Source organism: Petromyzon marinus, chromosome 1, assembly GCF_048934315.1.
Source record: "Petromyzon marinus isolate PM22_M1 ecotype Great Lakes invasive population chromosome 1, UKy_Petmar_22M1.pri1.0, whole genome shotgun sequence".
In the NCBI taxonomy this organism is placed as follows: Eukaryota; Metazoa; Chordata; class Hyperoartia; order Petromyzontiformes; family Petromyzontidae; genus Petromyzon; species Petromyzon marinus.
Window position 1 is genome coordinate 18986272 of NC_133667.1, and position 25275 is coordinate 19011546.

Sequence of the window (25275 nt, forward strand, 5' to 3'; positions counted from 1 at the left end):
TTCCAGTTCCGATTACGCATACGTCATCGAAACGAAGCTGGAAGCAAAAATCAAATAACGTTATCGGTACCGAGGCTCCCATAAGGCCATGCAGTCTTGTCGCTACAGTTCTCTGCGGTGAGTACAATGTCTTTTAAAACAACGGCGCTATGCCTCTCTAAATATTGTTAACGCTGAGCCACTTGCACGTTCCGAGAATCAGAGGTGAACGAACGGGACCCACCTTGCAGCTTACAGATGTCTCAGAATGGGAAAGGGTTAGTTTGAGGAATCATTACATCATCATCACGATCCATGGGCAGCCAGCCCGTAGGTGTCCACTGCACATTTCGTCATTTGTCTCCACTTCCCTCTGTCTTGTGCCAATATGCTCAAGTGGTGCACATCGTTCTGGCACCAATCTCTTATGTCGTCAAGCAATTCTCTTCTTGGTTCCTTCCATTTTACCAAACAACACAATTTTAATTTTCCTGTTGTCCATCCTACGTGTGTTCAAACAGTGCCAGTTTCCTTCTCATCACTGCCTGCGTCAGGTCTTCTTCTATGTGCAACCTTTTTCTTACTGCTACCTTGGTCACTCTGGTTCCAGCTTAGATGCAGTATCCTTCTGTAGCAATACATTTCTAGTGCAAATCTCTTATCTCCGTCAGTCTTTTTTAATGTCTAAGTCTCGGAGGCATACAAAGTTGTACTGAACACACGTTCTTAAGATGTTCAGTTTGGTCTTGTAGTTGATTTGCTTGCTTATCCAGATGTTATTGAATGCTACCATTACACCTTTTGCCTTTGCGATCCTCGCTCTTATGTCTTCCGTGCAGTCGTTGTCCCATGTCAGTAGACTTCTCATTTATACAAATTCCTTTACATGCACAATATTGCTTTCTATCATTACGTATTTCTCAATGTCCTCCCTTCCGAACACCATCGCCTTTAGTCTTTCCCACGTTAATCCTCAGTCCTTCATCCTTTCCTGACTTATTCAGCATACAAACACTCTTTCCTGCAGTACTGTGCAGTTTTCTTCCATCAGACCTATGTCATCCGCGAATCTCAGGTTATTTATTATTTCTCCTTGCACAGATATTCCTGTGCCGTTGTCCCTTTGCCGTTGGAGGAATCATTACACCCAGTTCAAACTGGTTCAGTGGCTAGCGGGGTAATGACCAGCTTTTTACAGCCACCCAGCATTGCAGGTCTGGACTGGAAATTGAGCCTCCCTCCAACAGTTCTCAATGGAACAAAAGTGCAGGCAGGCAGAAAGAACCACGGCAGGCGTGGAGACACAAACACGCGCACGGCACCGCACCCACCTGAGTCTTGGCTCGGGGTTGTTTCTGCCGAACGCGAGTCCATGGCATCAGCTTCTTGCTGTTTAAGGAACACATCGTGCAGAGGGAGGAAAGCAAACACGTCTTACTAAAAAAAAATAGCCCAAGTAAAACACATAAAACTGTAACATTGTAATAACAGACCAAAGGACAGTTGAACAAATGACTAGACTGTAATCATAATAAAGCCTACGTGTTAAAACTGTAATCCTTTGTGTTTTGAAACGTGACTTGATTTATATACGGTACTGGTTATGGACATGCTTGGGTTTAAATGGAGTATTTTGTTTTAGTTTATTTATTTATTTCCGATGCCTATCAACGTGGGTGTCAGTGTAAAGCAATGGGCAGCAAAGAAACCACATGGATGTGTTCATACTTAAAGTGAAGAGGTATTTGTGGATGACTTACAGCACTGAAAGCTACACCACAGTGGCAAGAACAAGAGTTTTTTGTCCTAGTATTTCTTTGACACTGAACTTTCACATCAACCAGTGATCTGCATTGTAAGTTAAAGTGCTTAGCACACTTTTTAAGGATAAACTTTAGTAGAACGCAAAAGGCTGGATCTTAATAAACAACTAACCAATTACTGTAATGGACATAAGAACCAATGATTGTACGTGGCAGTTTTTTGTGCTTTATCATTTTGAATACAAGCAAATCCCTCGCCAACCGTGGACCTTTTAAACCGCGTAATTCATGTACACACGGTTCATTATCTGTAAATACCAATTTACCAAACGTGACCTGTTAATGTTGACACATTTGGCGGGGCCACGGTTCTACTCCGCACCACCGCACCCTCCATCGCACTGCGTAGCTCATCGGCTGTTGCGTTGTTTTGTGGTGCCTCTGTGCCTGCCTCCTCGCCTGCCCCACTCATCTGTCATTGATGACCCGGAGGAAGAGGATGGGGCGAGCCCCTGGTCCTTCTGACCACCCCTTCCCCCATCATCTCATCGTCATTGATGACCCGGAGGAAGAGGATGGGCCGAGCCCCTGGTCCTTCTGACCACCCCTTCCCCCATCATCTCATCGTCATTGATGACCCGGAGGAAGAGGATGGGGCGAGCCCCTGGTCCTTCTGACCACCCCTTCCCCCATCATCTCATCGTCATTGATGACCCGGAGGAAGAGGATGGGGCGAGCCCCTGGTCCTTCTGACCACCCCTTCCCCCATCATCTCATCGTCATTGTCATCAGCATCGTCGTCGTCACATTCATGGACTTCTACCCTCAATATGAAAGGTATGTAAAATTACAGCAATGCTTATTTCCGTTTTATTACATTAGTGTGTTTTGTACTCAATTTTATTTGTGTTAAGTGAAGAAACAGGCAACTTAAGCTATGATGAGTCTGACCAGAACCATGGTTCCCCTAACCCCATATATCCCATAGGCCCTGTACTTTAACAACCGCGGATTTGCCTCCCACGGCCGTTTCCTGGAACCTAACCCCCGCGGTTGGCGAGGAATTGCTGTACTGATTGACATATACTGTGCTCTACATACTGCCTCCTCAAAAGATTGACCAGATGATTCCTCCAAGATGCCAGCTCTTCCAACTTCCCTTTATCCTTTCCATGTTATCAATATTATGCAAACGTCGTTAAAATGGGTTCTGAATATTTATTGACTAAAAAATGCATGAAGGAAGTGAACATCATGTTACATCATATTACCAAGTACTGGAGTAGTGCAGAGTGTCTTTTTGGACACAATATCATATTTTGCTGCTTCATGCACCACATATGCAAAGGAAACACAATTGGAATATCGTGACAATTAGTAATACACTAGTGTTTGGCTCTCACAAGAGCTGTGTAATCGTCACTGTTACTATATTTCGGTGAATAAATCAACACAGCATACTCATTTCACATGTCGCCATGGTGGCAAGATGTTACACTACCTCGCCTGGTATACAGGAGGTCGTGGATTCGATCCCAACCCTGACACCTGTATATTTGGAGTTTGCATGTTCTCCCCGTGGTTGCATATATTTTTCTCCAGGTCCTCTGGTTTATCCCTCCACAATTAGAAACATGCATTTTGAGTATTTGACTGCTATAAATTTCCACATGATAAGCCACTGCGTTGAGCTATCATTTGTGGCCAGGTCTCTTCCAAAAAAGAGCTATATAGATCAGTGGCGCCTTACCTGGTAAAAAATAAAGTAAAAAAATATATGTATTTTAGTTATTTAGCTGTACTACCCTCTCGATGTTCCAGCTTATTATTTTATCAATGTTATTCATATATACGTGTCATTTACAATACAATGTTAACATGTTCTATCAACCTCAAATAAATACGATCTATTCCATTGTCAGAAACCCTACTGACAGAAAAATGATGCATCTTGGCTGCGACCAGCACTCAAATTTAATTCCACAGGACCTTGCTCGTGTCTCAATAAATGGAGCGCTTTGACAAATGCCTAAAAGAGACAACTTGTGCTGGCAATATGCATCTCCAATAACACTTTCTCTAGACATGTTTTATATTCAGATAAGAATACTCAATGCATACGCATATCTTTATTTTGTTATTGGAACTTGAAAGGTAATTAAAAATGATAATTATATGGCATGCAAGATGATTGGAGATTGGTAAAAACAAGACTGCACCGATTTATCATTTATGAACTTACGTTGACACATTATAGACAATGACACATTCTGGTCAATGACACGTCATTGGCTATTGCGTGTTACATTGCATTGAGCATGTACACACAGAGTATTTTGAATAAATCAGCTAATCAATATTTACTAAAAATTTAAATATATTATAACGATTTATTTATGCTAGTTAAACCTTTTCAGTCAAAATTGAGTGTCTTTCTAATTCGAAAATATTATTGAGTAAGCTGATGTGCACACTGCTGGTTAGCGGACACCATACATTTTAACTTGTCGCCCATTCGTTAACTGTGAAACTCTCAATGCAAACTGGCTACTGTGAAGAGTTTGTGCCTGAAATTAGTTTCCCTGAAGAAACCAAAAATTGCATTGATATATCGTCGTCACATTTAACTTGCCAGGCTTTTTAAATGCTCTATTGTGGTTGTATAAACTTTAGCTAGTTGACGATGTGGTTAGACTCGAGTAATCAAATAATCATTGGAAGCGTATGCGGTAAATCTCTGGTCTAGGGGAAATTCTGCCCATCATCCCTCAAGGGACAATAACATAAATTTTACTATGTGGAGAGTAGACATCCTTTGGTCCTCGTTATAGATATATAGAATTTCTACCGCTGGCTGAGGGACACCTTGGGAGTTGAGCGTGGCCACAAAACTTATTTGAGCACAGTGACACTGATATAAAACAGTACAAATTGGACTCTAAGATTACTGATTGCTATATGAAAAGATTAATGCACATAAGTATGAGTCTGAATGTAATTTTCATATTAATTCTCAAAACTATACATCGTGGAAATAACTACTCACAGTAATAGTTAACGAGCCTTTAAAATTTGGCGTTGTACATACAATATACTCAACAGTGGGTGAGAGAAATATGTATTCACCATTGAATTCTTGAAAGATCAAATATTTGTATTACATCAATGATTTGATTATACTGTACTGTAATGCCAGTATTATGACTCAGAGGTGGAGTTATACATTTTGCAATAGGTGGTTGAGCCATAGATTCCACTCATCCAACTACTCTGCGTTCAAGCAGCCACTAGAATTAAAGGTCAAATAATGGGCAGAGTGCAGATTCGAGAAGCAATGGCTGATGCTGCATAGTGGCATCAAGTTCAACCTCAGTGAAAAAGACCGCTCAATAGTGGCACTGAATACTTGAGCAAAGCCACTCCCATAGTTAACAATAGATGGGGGAAGGATATCTACAACGTTGATCAAAGCATCGCATAGCTTTGAATTCATTATATTCCATCTACACGAATCACCTGATCCACGAACCATTACAGGATTGTAGATCATAGTTTTGCATTGTGCTATATGCATTTATACATATTTCACCATCATTTAGTGTCCAATTATAGTTACTGTATATGTGATCCAATTTAATTTGCTGAATTTTTAAAAGTGGATCTACTTACATCCGAGACATCTCCTTCAAATTGTCCATCAGTCACCACCAACCAATCAAATGCTCCCTGTTTTGGTCCCTCGGCACTATGTATCCCCCGATTGGCCAATTCAAACTTCCCACTGATCACTCAACCAATCGGCTCGTTCAGTTCAGCTCAGGCACGGCGGGTGGTAGGAAGGGCCCAGTAACGTTCTTGAATTTGAATTAAATTTGTGTAGCAATCAAAAAAGGAAGTCAAAACGTAAAATCGAGCTGATGGCTTCATCTCAGGTGGGATATGCACCGAGATGAGGTGGGAAAATGACACAATCTAGGATATACATTGCACAATATGAAGAATATTAACGGATGAGATGTTCTTGTACAAAGGTGAAAAGGGGAGTACAAGGGGGTCCCCGGTATACGTCGCCCCAATGTTTGTTTAACACGTAGTCTTTCACGACCGATATCATCCATAAGACTGGTATTTTTTTGGGTTAGATCGCGTAAATGTGTCGTTAAACCCGCCACCACCCGACACAGCTAATTAGTTAGGTTTGTCACGTAAACAGAACATGTCAATTCGTTACTAGTATGGCACACCGGTGTGTTGGAGAGCAAATCCAACACTCAGATTGTAAATGAAGGAAATGTCTCAGATATAAGTAGACCACTTTTAAAAACTCAAGTCAACTAAATTGTATCACATATAAAGTAACTATCAGTAGACAATAAATGATGGTGAAATATGCAATGCACACACCACAATGCAAAACTCTCACGAGGCACACAAATGTAATAATGGCAACATATGTTCACTGCAATACACCCTTATATAATTAAGACCGTATAGATTAACGCCACGTCTGTGCACAGCAACACCGCCTTCATAATAATGTCTATGAACTTTGGTACACCTCCAAGTTTGACTTGACGTGGGATCAGTGGTAACATGTCGCACATGGCAACCACAGCACAGGCCCTGGGCTGGGTGTGGGTAACCTGCGTTGGAAGATATTGACCCCACTGAAATAGCGGTAAGATGAAGCCAGACAAACCTTTGTGAAGGATAGGGAGAATGGGGGTTTGTTTTAATGACAGCAGCGCTGCGTAATCTTCTGTTCCACCTTGTTGGTCAAAACAACTTCAGCGGTCTTCCGTAAATTATTTGTTTGTATTCGGCAGTATTACAAGTACGGCTTTCACGCAGAAGAATCCTTTCCGCTGCTCAAGTAGGCCAGAGGGCACCTGAGCGAAACACGGAGAGCAAAAGCGAATGTTTGTTTCAAGTCTCTGCATGCAAGTTGATACGCGTTTCGTGTCAGGCAAGAGTGCACGCTTAACACTAAAGTGCCACCTGCTGGGCTATTTGCTAATATCCATTGATAACCATTAAGAGATCATACAGTATTCATAGTCACGTGAGAGCCTAGTGACAATAGCATCTTTCAGGAGAGATTCCAGTTAAAAAACAAACAAGAACAGCTACAATATAGCAAATAGATCAAACTAAAAAAAGCATGTCAACAAGGATCAATGTACAACACAAAATCAGAGTAAACGTAATCCATAGGCTGAAGTGTAGATTAAGTGTCCTCACGATTCTCATAATACATTAGATAAAACAAATTTAAATCCTGGTCCAGTATAGTTATTCACACCATATTAAAAAAAAACAGTGACATTCAAGCTGTCCATAAATAAGGAATCTAAACGCTAATTGAGTGCTGACTGTGCAGTAATGTAACACTTGCCATTCCACTCCACGATGGGAGGGCACCATATGATGATGCCTTAATTTGAGTACAGTACTGTAGTCGCTCTTGGAACATAGTATAACAATTGTGAGGGACGTCTAAAGTTGCAACAATTTGCCTTTGGAGCTCGCAAATTAGTCAGCTATAGTGGTGAACAAATACTGAATGCTTTAAAAGCAAATTTGAACCAATGCGACATTCTCCTTGTAACACGAAATAAGTATCCAATCTTCTTTGGTTCTTTCGGTAAAGTCACGTAGAATGCGAATAATATAATAAATTGATAAAATAAAATAACACAATAATCAATTTATTATTTTATCTCATTCTACGTGACTTTACCGAAAGAACCAAAGAAGATTAATCCTTGCAGTCACAAAAGCTTTAAATCGAAAAGTATCCAATCATTGAATTATATATCCTTGTGTATGGCAATATGTTCAGCAGCTCATTGCCAATGTTGAGGCCTCCTAGCTACAGAGAGAGTTCGTGTAGTTTTGGTGTTCCTACGTTGAAGTAGTTCAGACTACCATATGGTCCATAGTTTAGGTTGCATGGCCACAGTCGCACTGTGGCTTGTCGTTAATTCACCATTTATGAAGGATGCTTTAAATGCAGTCAGTTGGGTCACACAGCGGAGGCTGTGTCCATTGCTATGCAAACCTCGCATGTGCAGCATCTGTAGACGGGAGGAGCAAGGTTCCTTGACCTACCCCAAGCGGCTAAAGTGAGAGCGGACATCCCAAAGACATTGTTCCCACATGTGTTGAAGTTTCTGAAGCCAACGGTATCAATTTGGAATCAATTAGTGACCCAGGACGAGGGGCAAGGCAATGTTGAACAATTCTTGCCAGGACATTTTCTGGCACACTGAGGATGGAGAAACCCCGGGTGCCATTGCAATCAGTGCTGTCCCTAATGTCAAATGGGGCGATCTGCACACAAATGCCACCCTTCCTCGGTAGTTCGCTTGCGAGGTCAATTATCCTTGGCGCTTTACGTGGTTTCAAGCTCCGGATCATCCTTCGCACTTCCACAATGTATGGCACCACTCACAAGGAGTAGCTACTTCCTCCAATGTTTGAGGCACAAGCGGCACCAGCAGGGTCAACCCCACTTTACCCTGTGATTTTGTTTGAGCTGAGGTATTTCCCCTCCCCCAAGACCTTAGAGTAATGCTCAGCAAACCTGCGAACCTGTTCTTTGAGATCAGATCACCATTCTTTCCCTTAAGGATGGTGGTAGGTGTGGCGATGTAAATTACTTTTTTATGTTGTTAAAAGTGATTTATCATTGCGTGCTACTGAGGCAGTTTCCATGACCTCAGCAACCCGTGATCACCACTCATCTTAGCAGCACCGCACAGCTCTCTGAACCTCCCAGCAGAGGCTGTGGTAAGCCTCGTTCTTGGATGTGCGATGTTGTAGATGGTGGGAGTGGGCCTGCCGCCTACTTTCAACTAGCCGGAACACCTCCATTAGCCAGGGATTCTGGGTAGGTCTGGACTAGTTACCCAATGCAGCCATAACAGATGAATGAGTTGCTGTCTTGAAACTCACCCATTTCCCCTCGACGTCAGGAGGAAAGGACAATACCAACCCCAGTTGTTAGCGATGATGACATTCACACTTGCAACCTTAATCAGCTAGATAAGACTAGGCTATTCTGGGTTTGAGTGGGGTCCTTGATGGATAATTGCCACCACAGTGAAAGTATGATAGGCGCATCTTACAGATGACAAGCCGATGGTCGGTCGGAAGATCAGCTCCACGGTAGGCCCTGGTGTCAAAGACGTGGTCGGCATTCGCTGTTCCGTAACTATGTAGTCCAGCAGACGTCCTTGCTTGGACCCAGCATGCATCCGCAATGTGTGAATGCACCAATGCAGGAACAGCATATTGGTGATTACAAATCATGGGCTGCACAGAAGTCTAGCAGCCTCCAACCGTTGTTATTGAGCTGATCTGGCCTGTGCCTTCCAATAACTCCAGACCAGGTGTCTGCATCATGACCCACTCAGGCATTAAAGTCCCCCAAGAGGATGACTCTATCCTGGGGACACTTTAGCCAGCACCTGAGACAAGAGGTCATAGAAGGCTTCTGACTAGTTCGCCTTGCCTGCATCCCTCCACTGATGCTCATCTTCTGTGGGGGCGTAAGCCACCACCACCATCCCTCTCCTCCCATTGATGGGAAGGTGAGCCAACAATAGCCTGGGACTCAGCTTACCACCCCTCGCCTCCACGCTCCTATACCACTTTCTTTTGTTCAAAAGTGCCACTCCCTGTTGTTTGGCAGATTCCTACCCCGAGTGGAGAACTGCCCACCCCTCATGGTGACTGGAGCCAGAACGAGTCCACCAGATATCCTGTACACCACAGAAGTCCCAGCGGTACTGGTCCAGCTCCCCACAGAAGAATGGAAGCCTCTCCTCGCAGTGAGCATTCGAACATTCACGTGGCCAACCTCAGCGTTTTCCTGGTGTTTCTTTATAAACCCCGAGGGGAGGGGTAGAGTCTGGCTCCACCAAATGGGGTTTTGCCAGGAGGCATCATAGACGCCTCTCCTCTCCGAGGCCTCCAGCACAAGCGTAAATGGGTGTTTCCATCGTGGTTACCGGTATAAAGTTCCCCTCCACCCTCACACACACTACCATTCACATGACATATACTGTGTATATACATGCACACAGTCAATATTCGTGTGATGAGTTACTCTGGCTGCATGCATGTTATCTGTCTGCTATGTTCACAGTTCACTGCTCCAGAGGTCCTTTGTCTTCCCTGCTTACAGAACCCCCCATAGTACCACCTCCCTCTCGTTCACTGTTGATACAGTCTCAACACTATGTCAACAGTGTTGTTTTCTGGGTTATGCTACCACACATACCATGTTACAGCGCTATTTTGAGTGACTTTAAAATGTCACTTCCGTGGCTTTAAAGCACCACGTTCTCACACTACTGCACAGTCCCACAGCACATTGTCCTGGCAAACCCTCATTTCGCCCCAACATCCACCCAACATTGGCATTTGATTCACAACACCCAACTCTTAGTGTATAGCAGGTTTTTTTGGCAGCAAATACACATTTTTTGCTTTGAGTATTTTTTTATTGATATCTCGAGATATGACAAACTCTAGAAATGTTTATTAGAGGCGCTTCCACCAGCAGAGGTGTGAGCAAGCATTGCAAGGCTGGACCCCTTAACTATTACAAGGTGTTTCATGTACTGTATTTCTTTAATTAATTTTCACAATGAGATCCCTTATTCAGTAAGTCTGTACGAATAAATAATGTGCAGTCATAAACGTTACGTAAAATATAAAATTTCCATCAGCGGAAAGTGATTACATATGAAATGGGCGGCAGGCAACCTTCCCATCAAGCCAATATGAATTCAAATACCGTAACGAAGACAACATTGGTGCAAGCTAGATGGGCGATTACAGCACTTAACTACTGTAATCTAATTACAATGAATAAATAGGGTACAGCACCTGACTCCGGCTACCGTAGCAACACGAGAATGGCATTTCTACGAAGTTGGATGACACGATAGGCATAGTGAAAGGCTACATTTAACATTTTCCTCAACAGGTTAACCTTCACAACTGCATTACCGTACTTGCCATCTTTATCAGTTATTAATGACCCGGTTAATCGTTGTAAATGCTCTAACGGCTGTAAGTAAATACCTATTTTGCGTATCTGCTGTATAGGGTCATGTACAGTTCCCAAATAACTCACAAACACCCAACGCAGATTGTCCCTGGGTTTGATCTTCCACGAAGCTCATGGTCCACCCTAAACCGCATCCACTGCACAAACCATGGCAGATGCGGATACCTGATGCACACATGGTCACCCAGAACAGGACCGTACAACAGTTAACGAGGACAATTCCCGATCCACAAATACGAAGGAGACATCGCAGCGATACTACACTCCCACTGCTCCTGACGTGGTTATCTGGCTTGACCACCTGAATGTGAAATTTCAGCTGTGGCTCTGCGTCTACATCAGTGGCCAAACGAAAGAAAAAAAAGACTACAACCAGGATAGTCATCATGATTCACCGAGTCGGTTTAAATCTCATTAAAAAAAACCTCAAAAGCAGTTTTACGTGAAGTCTCAAAAAGTATCCCACTCATACCTATCAGTGCCCTACCTTACTACAGACCAATTCAGACCTTATTGGTCACCCCGTGCCCCTTACAAATCTTAACGTTCATCCTACAAAGTCCCACCACAAGGGAGAAACACAAAAAGACAAAAAAATGTTTTTGCCCGTATTGAAACGGCTGTACGCTTTATGGACCTGAAAACTCAACCCCCCTGTACAAGAATACGGCTAAACCGTATGGGTTGACAGGTATGCCCACTGTACATGAATTTGAACATACTGTGTAGTCTTTTGGAATACAAACTATTTGTATTTAAAGCTTTCGTGACTGCAGTAATTCATATTCTTAGCTCTTTCGGTAAAGTCACGTTGAAGGGAAACAATAAAACACCTGATGATGACCGTTTGTGTTATGGTCGAAACGTCGTGAGAAAATTTTTTTGTTTTATATATAATTTATTGTTTCCCTTCAACGTGACTTTACCGAAAGAGCTAAGAATATAAACTATTTGTAATGTACTATACGGTACAAAAAACCCACGTGTTCTTGTGCTTATCACACATTCCGCTATATTAAAGCATGGTAATTAAAATAACGTAGGATATGCCAAGCATACCGATCGTGTGAGTCGGCTGAGTTTGGCGCACGGCTGGCATCGCCACTCCGAAAGGTTCTTCCCTCCTCCCACGCTTTACTTCAAAAATCACTGCTAGTACATCTAAACATTGGTTGGGGAGGTTTTCAGCAGCGTTCACAAATTCAGAGAATCTGACAAGGGGCAGTGGAACTGAACGAGGCTCCTTCCTTGGCTCCCCTGATCATTTCCAATAAAAAAACACAAGAATACAAAACACAAATAACTCCACAACAAACTCCCTTCAGAGTAAATACAGTACGGTGTACAGTACCGTATCTTCAAAGTATTCGTAACCTCGGGAAAGGAATATTTAAAGGACACAATGTGTGTCGCCAACCCACACTGATCGGCCTGGCGAAGTTTCACCAAACAACTCCCGTGATCAGCATGGCGGGGGGTAGGATTTCATCCAGCAGTGGATTGACAAAGGACTTTAAGTTATCTATTACATTAGCTATAAGTCCACAGCATACTCTACCTGTATTGGACGTTGCAATGCTGTATTCGAAATAGACTAAAAACAAATGCTCTATATGTGACTGATTGAAATGCGCTGAACAGAATTACACGTTTCCATCGATTGTCACAGCCTCAATGTAGAAGTCAAGGTCCATCACCATCTACCATTGTCTATCTACTGTTGGATGAAGGCATCCCTACACCGTCGCCATCAATCGACGGTCCAGTGCCGCTCCTACCCATTTCACCCCTACATCTGAACTGATCTCATCACTCCATGGAGAAAGCCAGGTTAGGGATTCCAATTACATGTACTGTTCTACCTAATTAGACATGCGAACAAGATGATTTCGCAACACTTCTAATTGACTACTAGCGGGCCATCCGGTGTTTGTAACAATTATCATTCTGCACTGTCAAACGGATAAACATTAACACAATGTCAAACAATACAATACGTATTTTGACAATTTAGATATTTTGCGCTGAATTGGCCCTACAATATGGAGTGCTATTTTCAGCAAGATCTGAAAACACATCAGTATTTCTATGGACGTGACTACTGATGAGATTCAATGGTCAGAATTGGTCTAAAGACTGGCAGCTTTAATAAATGCTACTGTACAAATGTCTCCGGAATTACCCGGAAACGGTTGCATTGGGCATTAAATGCAAACTTTTATTTACCAGCAAGAAGGCCAAAACACAGCCTTAATGACAGGCTTAAATGTGCAGTCAAAGGTATTATTTTCAGTCAACCTATTATCCAATAATTAATTTATCCGGAGTCAGCAAAACCAGTTTTCTCTTCCAAATATCCGGGTGTGCGTGGCCATCCATATAGCCCGGGTCTACACCATGGTTATTGGAGTTATTCGGCAAATTCTTCCAAAGATACAGGGTCGAGACCATAGATAAACAAAGTTACTTGGCAAATTAATCTAAATAACTGGGGTTATCCTGGGAAAGTGGGTAAGTATTCCCCTAGACCACCTCTTGCCACTAAGTCAGACATGGGAGTATAGTTGGTTCTCCTATAACGTGTGTTTTCATAACGCGAATTGGATATAACGCGATTCATGTATTAGGGAACACATTTTTTGTATATATATAACGCGGATGCGAATTGGATATTACGAACTATGTCACGCGAGTAGGCTTAACACGGTTGTTACGGCTGCCTCAGCGTAGCATCACACAAGGCACTAGGATACTGCTGGATGCTTCTAGATGCTACCCGCGGGCCCCTCAGTTTTGTTCAGCCTGCATATGCACCTCGCGTGTTATCGCAGACTGTGCTTTAACCTATATTATTTATTACAACGCGATTTTTCCATAACGCGCTCTTCTTCAGGAGGAACATAACCACCGCGTTATAGGAGAACAGGCTGTAGTATATGCCACCGCAGCGCCGACCGTTTGCGGTAGTCCTTTGAGTCTCTTCTGTCATGTTGCCAAGGAAGCTCCCATCCCGTACGCAACCCTCCACAGCGTTCCTACGCCTGTTGAAGCCTTGTTTGAATGCCGCATTCCACAATCCCTGACACTTTGCCAGTCACTGCCTGTCACTCTGCCAGTGCGTACTGTACACTGCACGTGTAGGGTGTTTATTGTACCCTCTTCTTGCATATGGTCATATAGTAAGTCCTCGTTTAACGCGGTAGATGCTTTCCTGAAAAGTGCTGCGTTAAGCGAAAAATATGTGAAGCGAAAACAATTTCCCCATAAATAATGCAACGATAAGGTTTGGCAAGATACGATATACGCACACACCATACATTACACATACTGTATCATTCCACGTACTGTATCACACCGCTCAGCCACTCAGCTCAAGCAAGTAGTTTGCCCTCGACTGCTCAGAAATTGCATTTTAACAGGAGTGTTCCGCGTTTTAACCGGCACGTTCCGGATTTTGTGAAAAGTGTTCCCTAATAGGAGAACCGCGTCATAGCGAAAGCGCATTGCGAGAACACGCGTTAAGTGAGGACTTACTGTGTGACCAGGAGCTATATGCCAGTGTAACATGATCACATCTCGGTCGTGATTGGTCTCCCACCCCCAGTAGGGCCTTGCTTTAACATTAAATGCAAATGATCATATCTGTATTCAAATTAATGGCATCCATTTCGCCTAGATATTAGTTTGTGTTTAACATACAAATAAATGCATGGATCAATGTCGTCTAGAGACCTAACCCAAAATAAATCAATTATGAATAATAGCATTGGTCGTGAAAGCCTACGTATAACATTGTGTATCGTCATTTGCCCCCATGTCTGACCAAGCCTGTAACGTAAAAATCATCACATCACGCCTCGCCACTGCCCATACACATTAACATGCTAATCTCTCACATTAACATAGCCACCTTGGCGCATTCGCCGTGAAGGATGCTCGGCGATCTTACATTAACATGCTAATTTTTACCTGGCAGCCCTTTGATTGGTGGAAAGCCCACCACCGCCGCAGTCGCTCCCCACCACTTACATTAGCATTGGCTGCTGACATTTGGGCTACGCCCATTTCAAACCTTTATAAACGGTTGTGTTTATAAGCTAACCCCCATTTTCCTGATGACGACCGTTTGTGTTGCAATCGAAACGTCGTAGTTTTTTGTTATTTTCTTTGAACCTATCTACGTGACTTTACCGAAAGACCCAAAGAATATGAATTCCTGCAGTCACGAAAACTTTAAGCCAGCAAATAGACACCCATTGCAAGGCATCAAGTCTGAATTAACCACACATGCTTGTGGTGAAACAAACATTCTCTGATAATTATTAATATATGCATAGTTTTTTAAACTGATTGGCCAACACCAGAGGTGGCCTTCTTTATGGCCTTGTCTCAGCAGTGTTGGACCAGAGAACACCAAAACGTGAACAGTAGAAAGGCAATGCAAATATCCAACACTAATAGCTTGCGTTGAGCAGTTAAAAAAGGTTGTCTCTGGTTTAGGCCAATCAGTTTCAAACACAATGCATATATTAGTGAACTTCATTTACTTGATTTATCTTTCCCCTGACTGTTGTCCTGGAATCTGGTTATCTTGACAGGTCTGTGGCCTGAGATAAAGTCAACAAAGACTCTTTCCGTGATTTATTTGTATGCATTGGTGGCTGTTTGGTCTGTCTGTACTTGTGTACCCCTTTCAGTGCAAGTTTAGGTTTGGTTCTTGCAGAGGTTCTAAATATTACCATTTTAAGTGCAATAGCCCGAACCAATCCTCAAAATGATTATTCAGAAGATTATGATGTTGATAATGAGCAACGTGATTTTCATTTCTGTTGATGCTTTTTTGCCGATGACAAATGTTGATGCTGTTTCTATTGCAACAAATTTCTGTGAAGTCAACTCTTTCTCCAGCACCTCTGATTCTCCTTTCCCCGGACCTCCGAATAGCATGGTTGGCAACGTAGAGTGTGAAAGAAGTTCAACATACATACATGACATTTATATTAATTTTCGTGTCTGTTAATATTTTTCAAATAAGCTTGTTGTGGTTTCCGATAACTTGATCTCTGCGTTTTTACTCTGTCTCCCACTTTCAGAGCAATGACAAAAAGAAATGTTATTTATTTCATTATTTAAAATGGTGAACATACATTTTATAATTTTTGCTTCTCTAAGAATTTGAATCTGTTGTTTGGAATCAGTCTACATTCTCCTCCTGCTGAACTATAATTTGTATTGAATTGGTTTTTTATCCATAATGAGCTTTATCACCTCTTCAGTAATGTTAAAGTCTAAATGGCATCGCACCAGCCTGTGATCACTTTACGTGTTGAATTTGCTGAGGAGGACAAATATAACTTAGACAATCTTGGAGTTACCCATGGGAATCAAATAGCAATTACATGTTCATTATCTTCATGTTCTTGCCTGCTGCTAACTCCAAAAGACGGTTTGATCTCTATTTCCTCAATCCTACCTAATAATAAGAATTACTCATACGGTCGCATTAAAGTCGCCAATTAGCTTATGATGGGACGGTGTTTTCTCTCATTTAAATGTTGGTTAATATATTTGTACATTTGATAAACGTATCCACCTTTATGTTATTGCAGCATTATTGTAATTATCTTTTAAACTGTTGTGACTGTTAAACCTTAATGTTCACTGCGCGACTCTATCTGCATTACGCTCGTTCCCTTAAGTCAGTGTTCTTCACTAATTTTCAGCGGGGGACCACTTTTGCCAATAATACATCAGTGCGAGGGTCGCCACATATTTGAAACCATTGGGTTTGGCAGCACGATGGGGGCTGTTTTCACATGTTGTGTATTGATTGATCACGCTTAAGGTGGCTTTCAGACCCCATCCATTATTTTCGTCTCCCCCCTCCTCTTTTCCGAACATAGATGGACTCGTCCATCTGAACAAACTGTCAAATCGCTCTCCGTGGTGCTAACGTTAAAAAAACGCCACTTTTTTCAAATTTTCTTGGTGTGGTTTTCACACCTGATGATGATTGCTTGTGTTGCAGTGGAAACGTCGTGAGATTTTTATTGTTTTATATTTTTATTATTTTATTGTTTCCCTTCTACGTGACTTTACCGAAAGAACCAATAATATGAATCCCTGCAGTCAAGAAAGCTTTAAATCAAATGTTGTGTATTGTCAGGGGCCGCACTAAAGGCCACCAGGGGCTGACAGTGGCCCACGGGCCGTACAATGAAGAACACTGCCTTAAATTCTATTTGATTCCTGGAGACTAATATTTCCACTCCTCCATAGTTTAAAGGTTACCACTATTTAAACTGTTAGAATTCTCTCCTTTTCTTCTCAGCTCAGCGAGTCCCAATTTGTTTGTCTAAATTGTGTCTCCAGTTCGACAAGGTTTGATTCTTCAGACGGAATCTACATGTTGTACAGCAACATGTACACCCATTTTGCAGGTCGTGAGGGTTATTTGACCAGTTTGCCTGGTCAGTTCGAGTTCATGGAGTACGGAGCACAGCAATTGGAGCATCGTAAATACAATAAATGATATTGCCGCACTTTCTTCTGCGGACAACAGCCCCGCGGCAGTCTACAGCACTGACATTTTATACACAGTACAATATCGTCCACGCTTTCATCCAGCAGTAGATTAACTAGATGAAGATTAAGTACAACGTTTACAATGGTATGCATCACGATTTCAAACTTAAATTGGTGTGACCTACAAAAAGCAGCAGGTGATTGTCTGCACATATCTTACCTATGAAACTACATTGTGCAACCTTCAATGGTATGGACTATATACCCTTACGTCATTATAAAGTGTGAAAGTAAATTAAGAACAAGATATCAAGCCATTATGTGGAGGCCTCTGGGCAATAAAATCTGTTCTCTTATCCTCAGGTTACAAACTTTTTTTATTCTGCAGTCATGTAATTCAACACCCCTACTTAACAGGGAAAGGTTTTTGTTTAAAGAAAAATGCACAGTAAACAGTACTTTATGAAAGTCCAGTTTTTTTTTACTTTTGTTTGAAAGTAAAATACATCTGATTTTTTATGCATTTACAGTTGAATAAGCGTGGTCCGGCTTAACATCAGCTGTTCACTATTCACATTCCCAAACAGTCAACAGGCTGCATAACTTGAAAAAAAAAGACATCCCCCTTGCATAGCGGGACTTGGGTGGGTGTGGAAAGGGCTGACATTTAGAACGTGCTGGTGACGATGGTCACAATTCCCACTGTCAAAGGACCCTTTTTCTGCCGGGCAGTGTGCTGCGCTCTTTCACACGTAGCTCTGATAAACAGCTAAGGCACACACGTGCCTTTGTCGGTGCTCAATGTAAAGTTCACACAGAGCCGTCGGTGGGCTGTGCTCTCGGCACAGTGGTTGTTTTCCCAGTCAGGGAGACTCAACCCCAAATAATGTTCAAAGGTTGTCTTCCCTTTAATGCGGTTCGTCAACATAATGCGCTTTTGCATCGTGACTAGTATTGCCTGACAAACTTTGGTTGCGACTATCGAGTAATAAAAGCTTCACTATTTGACAGCACTGCGTGAGAGTTAATGGATCTGAGTAAGAAACACGTGCATAACTTCATAACTTTTGAGGAGGACCATGTTCTCATCATGTTGCATGTCGGAGAACGCTACTGCAAGTCAATGTCATGGGCCACAAATCGAAAATTATTCATAATTATAGAATTACATATCTGCTTTCCCTGCCTGTAGCATAAACATGCTATGTGAGGCTGACCTTTACTGTTGGGTCAATAATAAGTGATGAGATTGTGCCTTTGCTAATGCCTGCAGCCAATACATTACTTTCTGTTGAGAGGTGGCATCCCTATTGTCCAAACAGCCACGTGCAATACAACAATTCGCTCGTGATGATCTTGTGGTGACAATTCCCAATTTGTTAAGTGAGTATCGTCATGCATATTCAGCAAAACAGACCTAAAACACGGTAGGACCAACACCTCGGCCGTGGCAGATTACTGTTATAATTCAGTAGGCTCACATGACATTGACTTCTTCAAGACAGAGGTTCTCTGCAAGCCATCCGGCTAGCATGAGAGATCCGTTCATGAGGCTATCCACATTTTCAAACACAGAGATAACTTCAACCGAGAAGATTGATTCTGGCTTAGCAATTATTGGTAGGATTTTATAAACCATTTCGGTTCTTAATTGATTGTTCACGCTTACGGTGGCTTTCAGACAACATCCATTATTTTCGTCTCCCCCCTCCTCTTTTCCGAACATAGATGGACTCGTCCATCTGAATAACTGCCAAATCGCTCTCCGTGGTGCTAACGTTAAAAAAACGCCACTTTTTTCAAATTTTTCTTGCTGTGATTTTCACACCTGATGATGATTGCTTGTGCTGCAGTCGAAACGTCGTGAGAATTTTATTGTTTTATATTTTTATTATTTTATTGATTCCCTTCTACGTGACTTTACCGAAAGAACCAAGAATATGAATTCCTGCAGTCACGAAAGCTTTAAATAAAAAAAATTACATTTTACTGTTTATCTTTCTTATGATCGCTTCACTGATTTCATAATTAGATGCAACCTAATTTCTGATCATATGCAAAACTTGTCCAACCACATAATCCAATGAAATGTTCGTGCAATGATTGTATCTTGTCCAACCATTTGCGAACCCATCATGTCCATTGTTTGTGGGCCATATTTTTATGAGATCAAATATGTGACGCATTGAAAATGGATGATGGTAATATTTTTATATATACACATATGATGACATGTGACAGAAACACTGACATGTTATTTAGTGTTCTGGGCTGGCAGATCGATATTTCCATGACCCCCTGTGAACTGCTCCCCGTTATCCCATCTCCACTCCCCCCAACTCACCCACTTAACCCTGTTGCCTGGCAGCAATCAGCAGTGCAAGGTTCAAGGCTTGATGATGGAGGAGGCCCGCACAGTACATCGATATTCGTAAATCCGTTAAAGAAGTGCACGTAGGATGCTCCTGCACCCACGAAACGGTGCCTCCCTCTACTTATCTATTTGAGCCGTATGTACGTAGCAGCGATTCAGTGACGCATTGATTTAACAAAGTAAAAAATATAACGAACTGTTATTGATACATGCATCGAATCATGCGTGTGAGGATTTAGGACATATGTAAAATATATCAAATGGTTAGGCCAACGGAGCAATCAAAACTGTATAAATGAGACAGAAAATGACAACAAATACAAAAGTGGCAGTACAAAGAAGACGAGAATAGGAATCCGTTATTGAATAATTCACTGAATCGCTGAGGTTGGAATGAATCATTACATGCCTGGTACTGGGTATAAGTACATATGAAAATCTAAAATGTAATTTCCACAATCATTATTTCTAAAGTCTTAATATGGATCGACAGTCAAAATATTGATCCTTATTTTCCTTTAAGAAATGCCCACCATGTATTGCATATATGTTAAATCTGTGTGTCATGTGTGTATACATGCAAAAAAAACTACGCACAGTAATCACAGATGTGCTAAGAATTGTGACGATACATCTGCACTTGAAATTATTGTAAAAATTCAAACGTGATGAGGTATACATTGCTGTATAAACTTTACAAATATAGTACGTTTTGATTTTTTTTAGCTACTATTAGGTAGCTATTCATATGCCAATTTAAAAACTGGAAATCTTATTTTTTTGTAAAGTGCATTCTAAACCTTTATTTTTCCACTCTTTCTCTTTAGCCTCCATAGTTACATGTTATGAAGAAGGGCCAATACCCGAAACATCGCCTTTGATCTTTTCCTTTTAAGGCATTATAATTGACATGTATTGGATATTTGTTTTATAATAAAGTATTAAAGCTTTCGTGACTGCATAAAATGACTCATTGGTTTTTTCCGGTAAAGTCACGTATGTAGAAATACAATAAAATTATATTAAAACAAAAAACAATCACGACGTTTCGATATAATTTTATTGTATTTCTACATACGTGACTTTACCGAAAAAACCAATGAGTAATTTTATGCAGTCACGAAAGCTTTACTACTTTATTATCACACTTCTACGGAGAAGTTACCGTTGTAATTATGTGTAAGATGTGCCTTTTTGAGCTGCCGTTTTGTATTTACAAGAGGTGGTCCTTTTTTGAGCTGCCGTTTTGTATGTGTAAGATGTGCGTGTTTGAGCTGCCGCTCTCGCTCTGGCCCCTCCCCCCCTCCAACCGTATTTCCTATTTAAGCTTCTGTTCATCCCCCCCCCCCCCTCTCTGCCTCCCTGTCCGTCTTTCCTCCCTCCTTACCTCTTGGTGGACTTGTATATGTTTTTCATTCTATCTATGCTGGTATGTGCAATCCAAAGGTTGAACACGAAAGTTGACACTCTTCTGAAATTCGTGGTCCGCCAGGAAGTGTCTAACTGTGTTGTTGGCCTGACTGGATGTGCTTCACATAATGTTTTTTCAGGTTTGTTGAATTCTCGTCTCTCATCTTTTTGTTGTATTTACCTCCGTGATTTGTTCTTGATACCTGATGAAGATCGCTTGAGTTGTGATCGAAACGTCGTGATTGTTTTTTGTTTTCATATAATTTTATTGTATTTCTATATACGTGACTTTACCGAAAAAAACAATGAGTAATTTGTTTTATATTTTCATGATATTCCAGGCAATGCTCGTAATTATATCACACCTCGCCATTGCTGCCTTATATTAAACAATGCAACAATATTAATGTGCAGTTGACAGCCCTTTGTCAATGTTCTTCATTGCAAGGCCCGCAGGCCATTGGTGGCCTCTGGTGGTGGTTTTTAGTGCGGCTCCCCTACAAACGCAAATGTGAAAACATCCCATCATGCTGTCAAACTCATTGGTTTCAAATGTGTGGCGGCCTTCACGTTGATGTCTTATCGCCAAAAGTAGACCCGCTCTGAAAAGGCCTCCCCATAATGCCTGTCATTGGGGTTGATGAACCAAACTGCACCACACTGGTCGATTAGGGCTGGAGAAGACGGGCCAGGACCAGTTCAGATAACACTCGCCACTGATGTTAGCCATGGCCAGGATTCGAACCCAGGAATCTGGGTTTATAAAAGAGTGCGCTAACCACTGCATTACCATTCCACCTGTCCAAGTGGTATATTCCACATACTGTCTGTATATATACGAGACCCCTCTTTAACATTTTGATATGGGGGACCAATAGCGCCGATCCTATTATCCACGGGCTTATCCGCAAGTTTACTCCACTTATCCGTGGAGGGAAATCGCGGATAATTGGGTGCCGTTCCACTATGAGTTTTAGGTACATTCGTGGATGACAGCGGATAATATAATGGAATAGGGATTTTCAATGACGCAAATGATAGGAGTTGTAAGAGGGTAATGAACAAGAGAAATTCTCCTGTAAACACATACTTATGCACTCTACGAGAAAAACATAAACAGTTACGTTTCATTTCGATTTAAAGCTTTCGTGACTGCAAGGATTCATCTTCTTTGGTTCTTTCGGTAAAGTCACGTAGAATGAGAATAAAATAATAAAATGAAACAATAAAATTCTCACGCCGTTTTGGCCACAACACAAGTGGCCTTCTTCAGGTGAAAGGAACAAACCTGTCGGGATGACAGAGCTACAATGATGAACCAAACTGCACCACACTGGTCGATGAGGGCTGGAGAAGGCGGGCCAGGCCCAGTTCAGATAACACTCGCCACTGATGTTAGCCATGGCCAAGATTCGAACCCAGGAATCTGGGTTGATAAAAGAGTGTGCATTGTAGCTCTGTCGTCCCAATAGGTTTGTTCCTTTCACCTGAAGAAGGCCACTTGCGTTGTGGCCGAAACGTCGTGAGAATTTTATTGTTTTATTTTATTATTTTATTCTGATTCTACGTGACTTTACCGAAAGAACCAAAGAAGTTACGTTTCAATTAATATATATTTTGAAAAATGTTATAAGTTCTGAGTTACACTCATTAATTATAATTTAAATACTGCACTCCCCTAAACAACGCGTGGCTGTTTGCTTCTGAATTGAATTGCACAAGTTTGAAAAATAATGCAAGTGGACTTATGCCATGAAATTACAAAATGTGACAAAATATATGGTGGTGCTTACATATGTAAACATTTACATTACATTATAACAAATTCACGATTTATATGGCATACACGACATGTTATGAATGCTCGTAATGTCAAACTTAGAAAAGTAACATAATATGATCATATGTATTCCTGGTAACAGTGCCTGTTGTGTTGGCAAGTATTAAAAACACACATGAGCGTGAAGTAACGTTAACAGCAGAACTACATCACAGTCGTACTTACGTCAATTTGATGTGCAATTAGGAATCGATTCTAGATTTGAAGCTTTCGTGACTGCAAGGATTCCTACTCTTTGGTTTTATTCGGTAAAGTCACGTAGATAAAATAAAACAAAATAAAAGAAAATAATTAAATCACGATGTTTTGGAGGCAACACAAGCCTCCGTCTTCAGGTGGAAAAGTCAACGCAGAATATCTGTGTTAGGAGCACAGTTCAGAGACGACCTTGGATTATATACAGGTTAAGGGAGGGGGGAGGAGTCAGTAAGGGGGCGTGGGTGGGTGGGAGGGCTGGGCTAAGCAGCCTTTTGATAGAATGCTGCGGGTAACAACCACTTCTCAAAGCTCACATGAAAGGGCCCCCCGATGTGGGCTCTCTGTGAGCGCGATCAAAGGCACTATGATATACAACCACTGAGGAATGGCTGTACAAAAAATTGAAAGGCAGCTAACGTTTGACTTGATTTAAAACATCTTTCCAATGATTACTCAATTTGAAACCATCCTCTCGGTTGAAGTTGTGTCTATGTTTGTAAATATGGATGGCCTCGTGGACAAATCTCTGATAATAGCCTGTAGGTTTGCAGAGCACCTTGGTGTCGGAGAAGACAATATCATGATCACCCACAGCGTTGTAACAATGATCAGCTACGGCAGAAGAATTCGTTCTGCCGTGTTTCAAATCTGATTTGTGCTCGCGGATTCGGTCAGAGATTTGTCGTTTCGTCTCCCCGATATAACTTGGAAGTGGAGAAAGATGGCAAGCTACCATTCTTGGATGTCCCGTTTGAGAGAAGGCCTGATGGCTCTTTGGGACATTCTGTTACAGGAAGCCCACCCACACAGACTCCTACTTGAAACCGGATTCCCACCACCACCCGACTCAGAAGAATTCTCTCATCAAAACGTTAATCCATAGGGCTCATTGCATTTCTGACAGACACCACCTGACTAGTGAATTACAACATGTACATATGGCCCTCAAGATGAACGGCTACTCTGACCGTACCATCCGCCAAGCTGTTTCTCCCACCACACAGAGACAACCACTTGACACTCCGATCAAAATCATCACGTTACCATACATATCAGGCGTTACTAAAAAGATTTCCAAAATTCTAAACAAACACAAGATCCAGGTCCGGTTCAACACAGTGCACAAAATCCGCGATCTGATCCCGTCAGTAAAGGATGTGATTCCTGACCTATAGTACCCCGGTGTTTACAAATTGAGTTGTACCTGCAGGGACTGTTATATCAGGGAGATGAAACGACATATCTCTGACCGAATCCGCGAGCACAAATCAGATTTGAAACACGGAAGAACGAATTCTTCTACCGTAGCTGATCATTGTTACAACGCTGTGGGTGATCATGACATTGTCTTCTCCGACACCAAGGTGCTCTGCAAACCTATAGGCTATTATCAGAGATTTGTCCACGAGGCCATCCAGATTTACAAACATAGACACAACTTCAACCGAGAGGATGGTTTCAAATTGAGTAATCACTGGAAAGATGTTTTAAATCAAGTCAAACGTTAGCTGCCTTTCAATTTTTTGTACAGCCATTCCTCAGTGGTTGTATATCATAGTGCCCTTTGATCGCGTTCACAGAGAGCTCGCATCGGGGAGCCCTTTGATGAGAGCTCACATCGAGGGGCCCTTTGATGTGAGCTCTTTGATGTGAGCTCACACCAGGGGACACTTTGGTGTGGGCTCACATCGAGGGGCCCTATGATGTGAGCTTTGAGAAGTGGGTGTTACCCGCAGCATTCTATCAAAAGGCTGCTTAGCCCAGCCCTCCCACCCACCCACGCCCCCTTTACTGACTCCTCCCCCTCCCTTATCTTGTATATAATCCAAGGTCGTCTCTGAACTGTGCTCCTCACACAGATATTCTGCGTTGACTTTTCCACCTGAAGACGAAGGCTTGTGTTGCCTCCGAAACGTCGTGATTAAATTATTTTGTTTTATTTAGTTTTATTTTATCTACGTGACTTTACCGAATAAAACCAAAGAGTAGGAATCGATTAATCGACATTAAGCTCATAACTAATACAGCCACTAGAGGCGCTACCATTCAGTACAGCATTTAAATATATATCGTTTCCTCATTCGAATCACAGGACCTTGAATTG

The 25275-nt window shown here is 41.9% G+C and overlaps 1 protein-coding gene across 1 annotated transcript in view; it reads right to left on the reverse strand.

Annotated features, from left to right (window-relative positions):
- The window catches only part of LOC116948518 (uncharacterized), a 205551-nt gene that overhangs the window by 154768 nt on the left and 25508 nt on the right, over window positions 1-25275 (reverse strand). The window contains exon 2 of the mRNA XM_076072861.1: window positions 1311-1368. Within this exon, the coding sequence (XP_075928976.1) occupies window positions 1311-1368 (58 nt within the window). The remainder of the gene's footprint in view (window positions 1-1310; window positions 1369-25275) is intronic.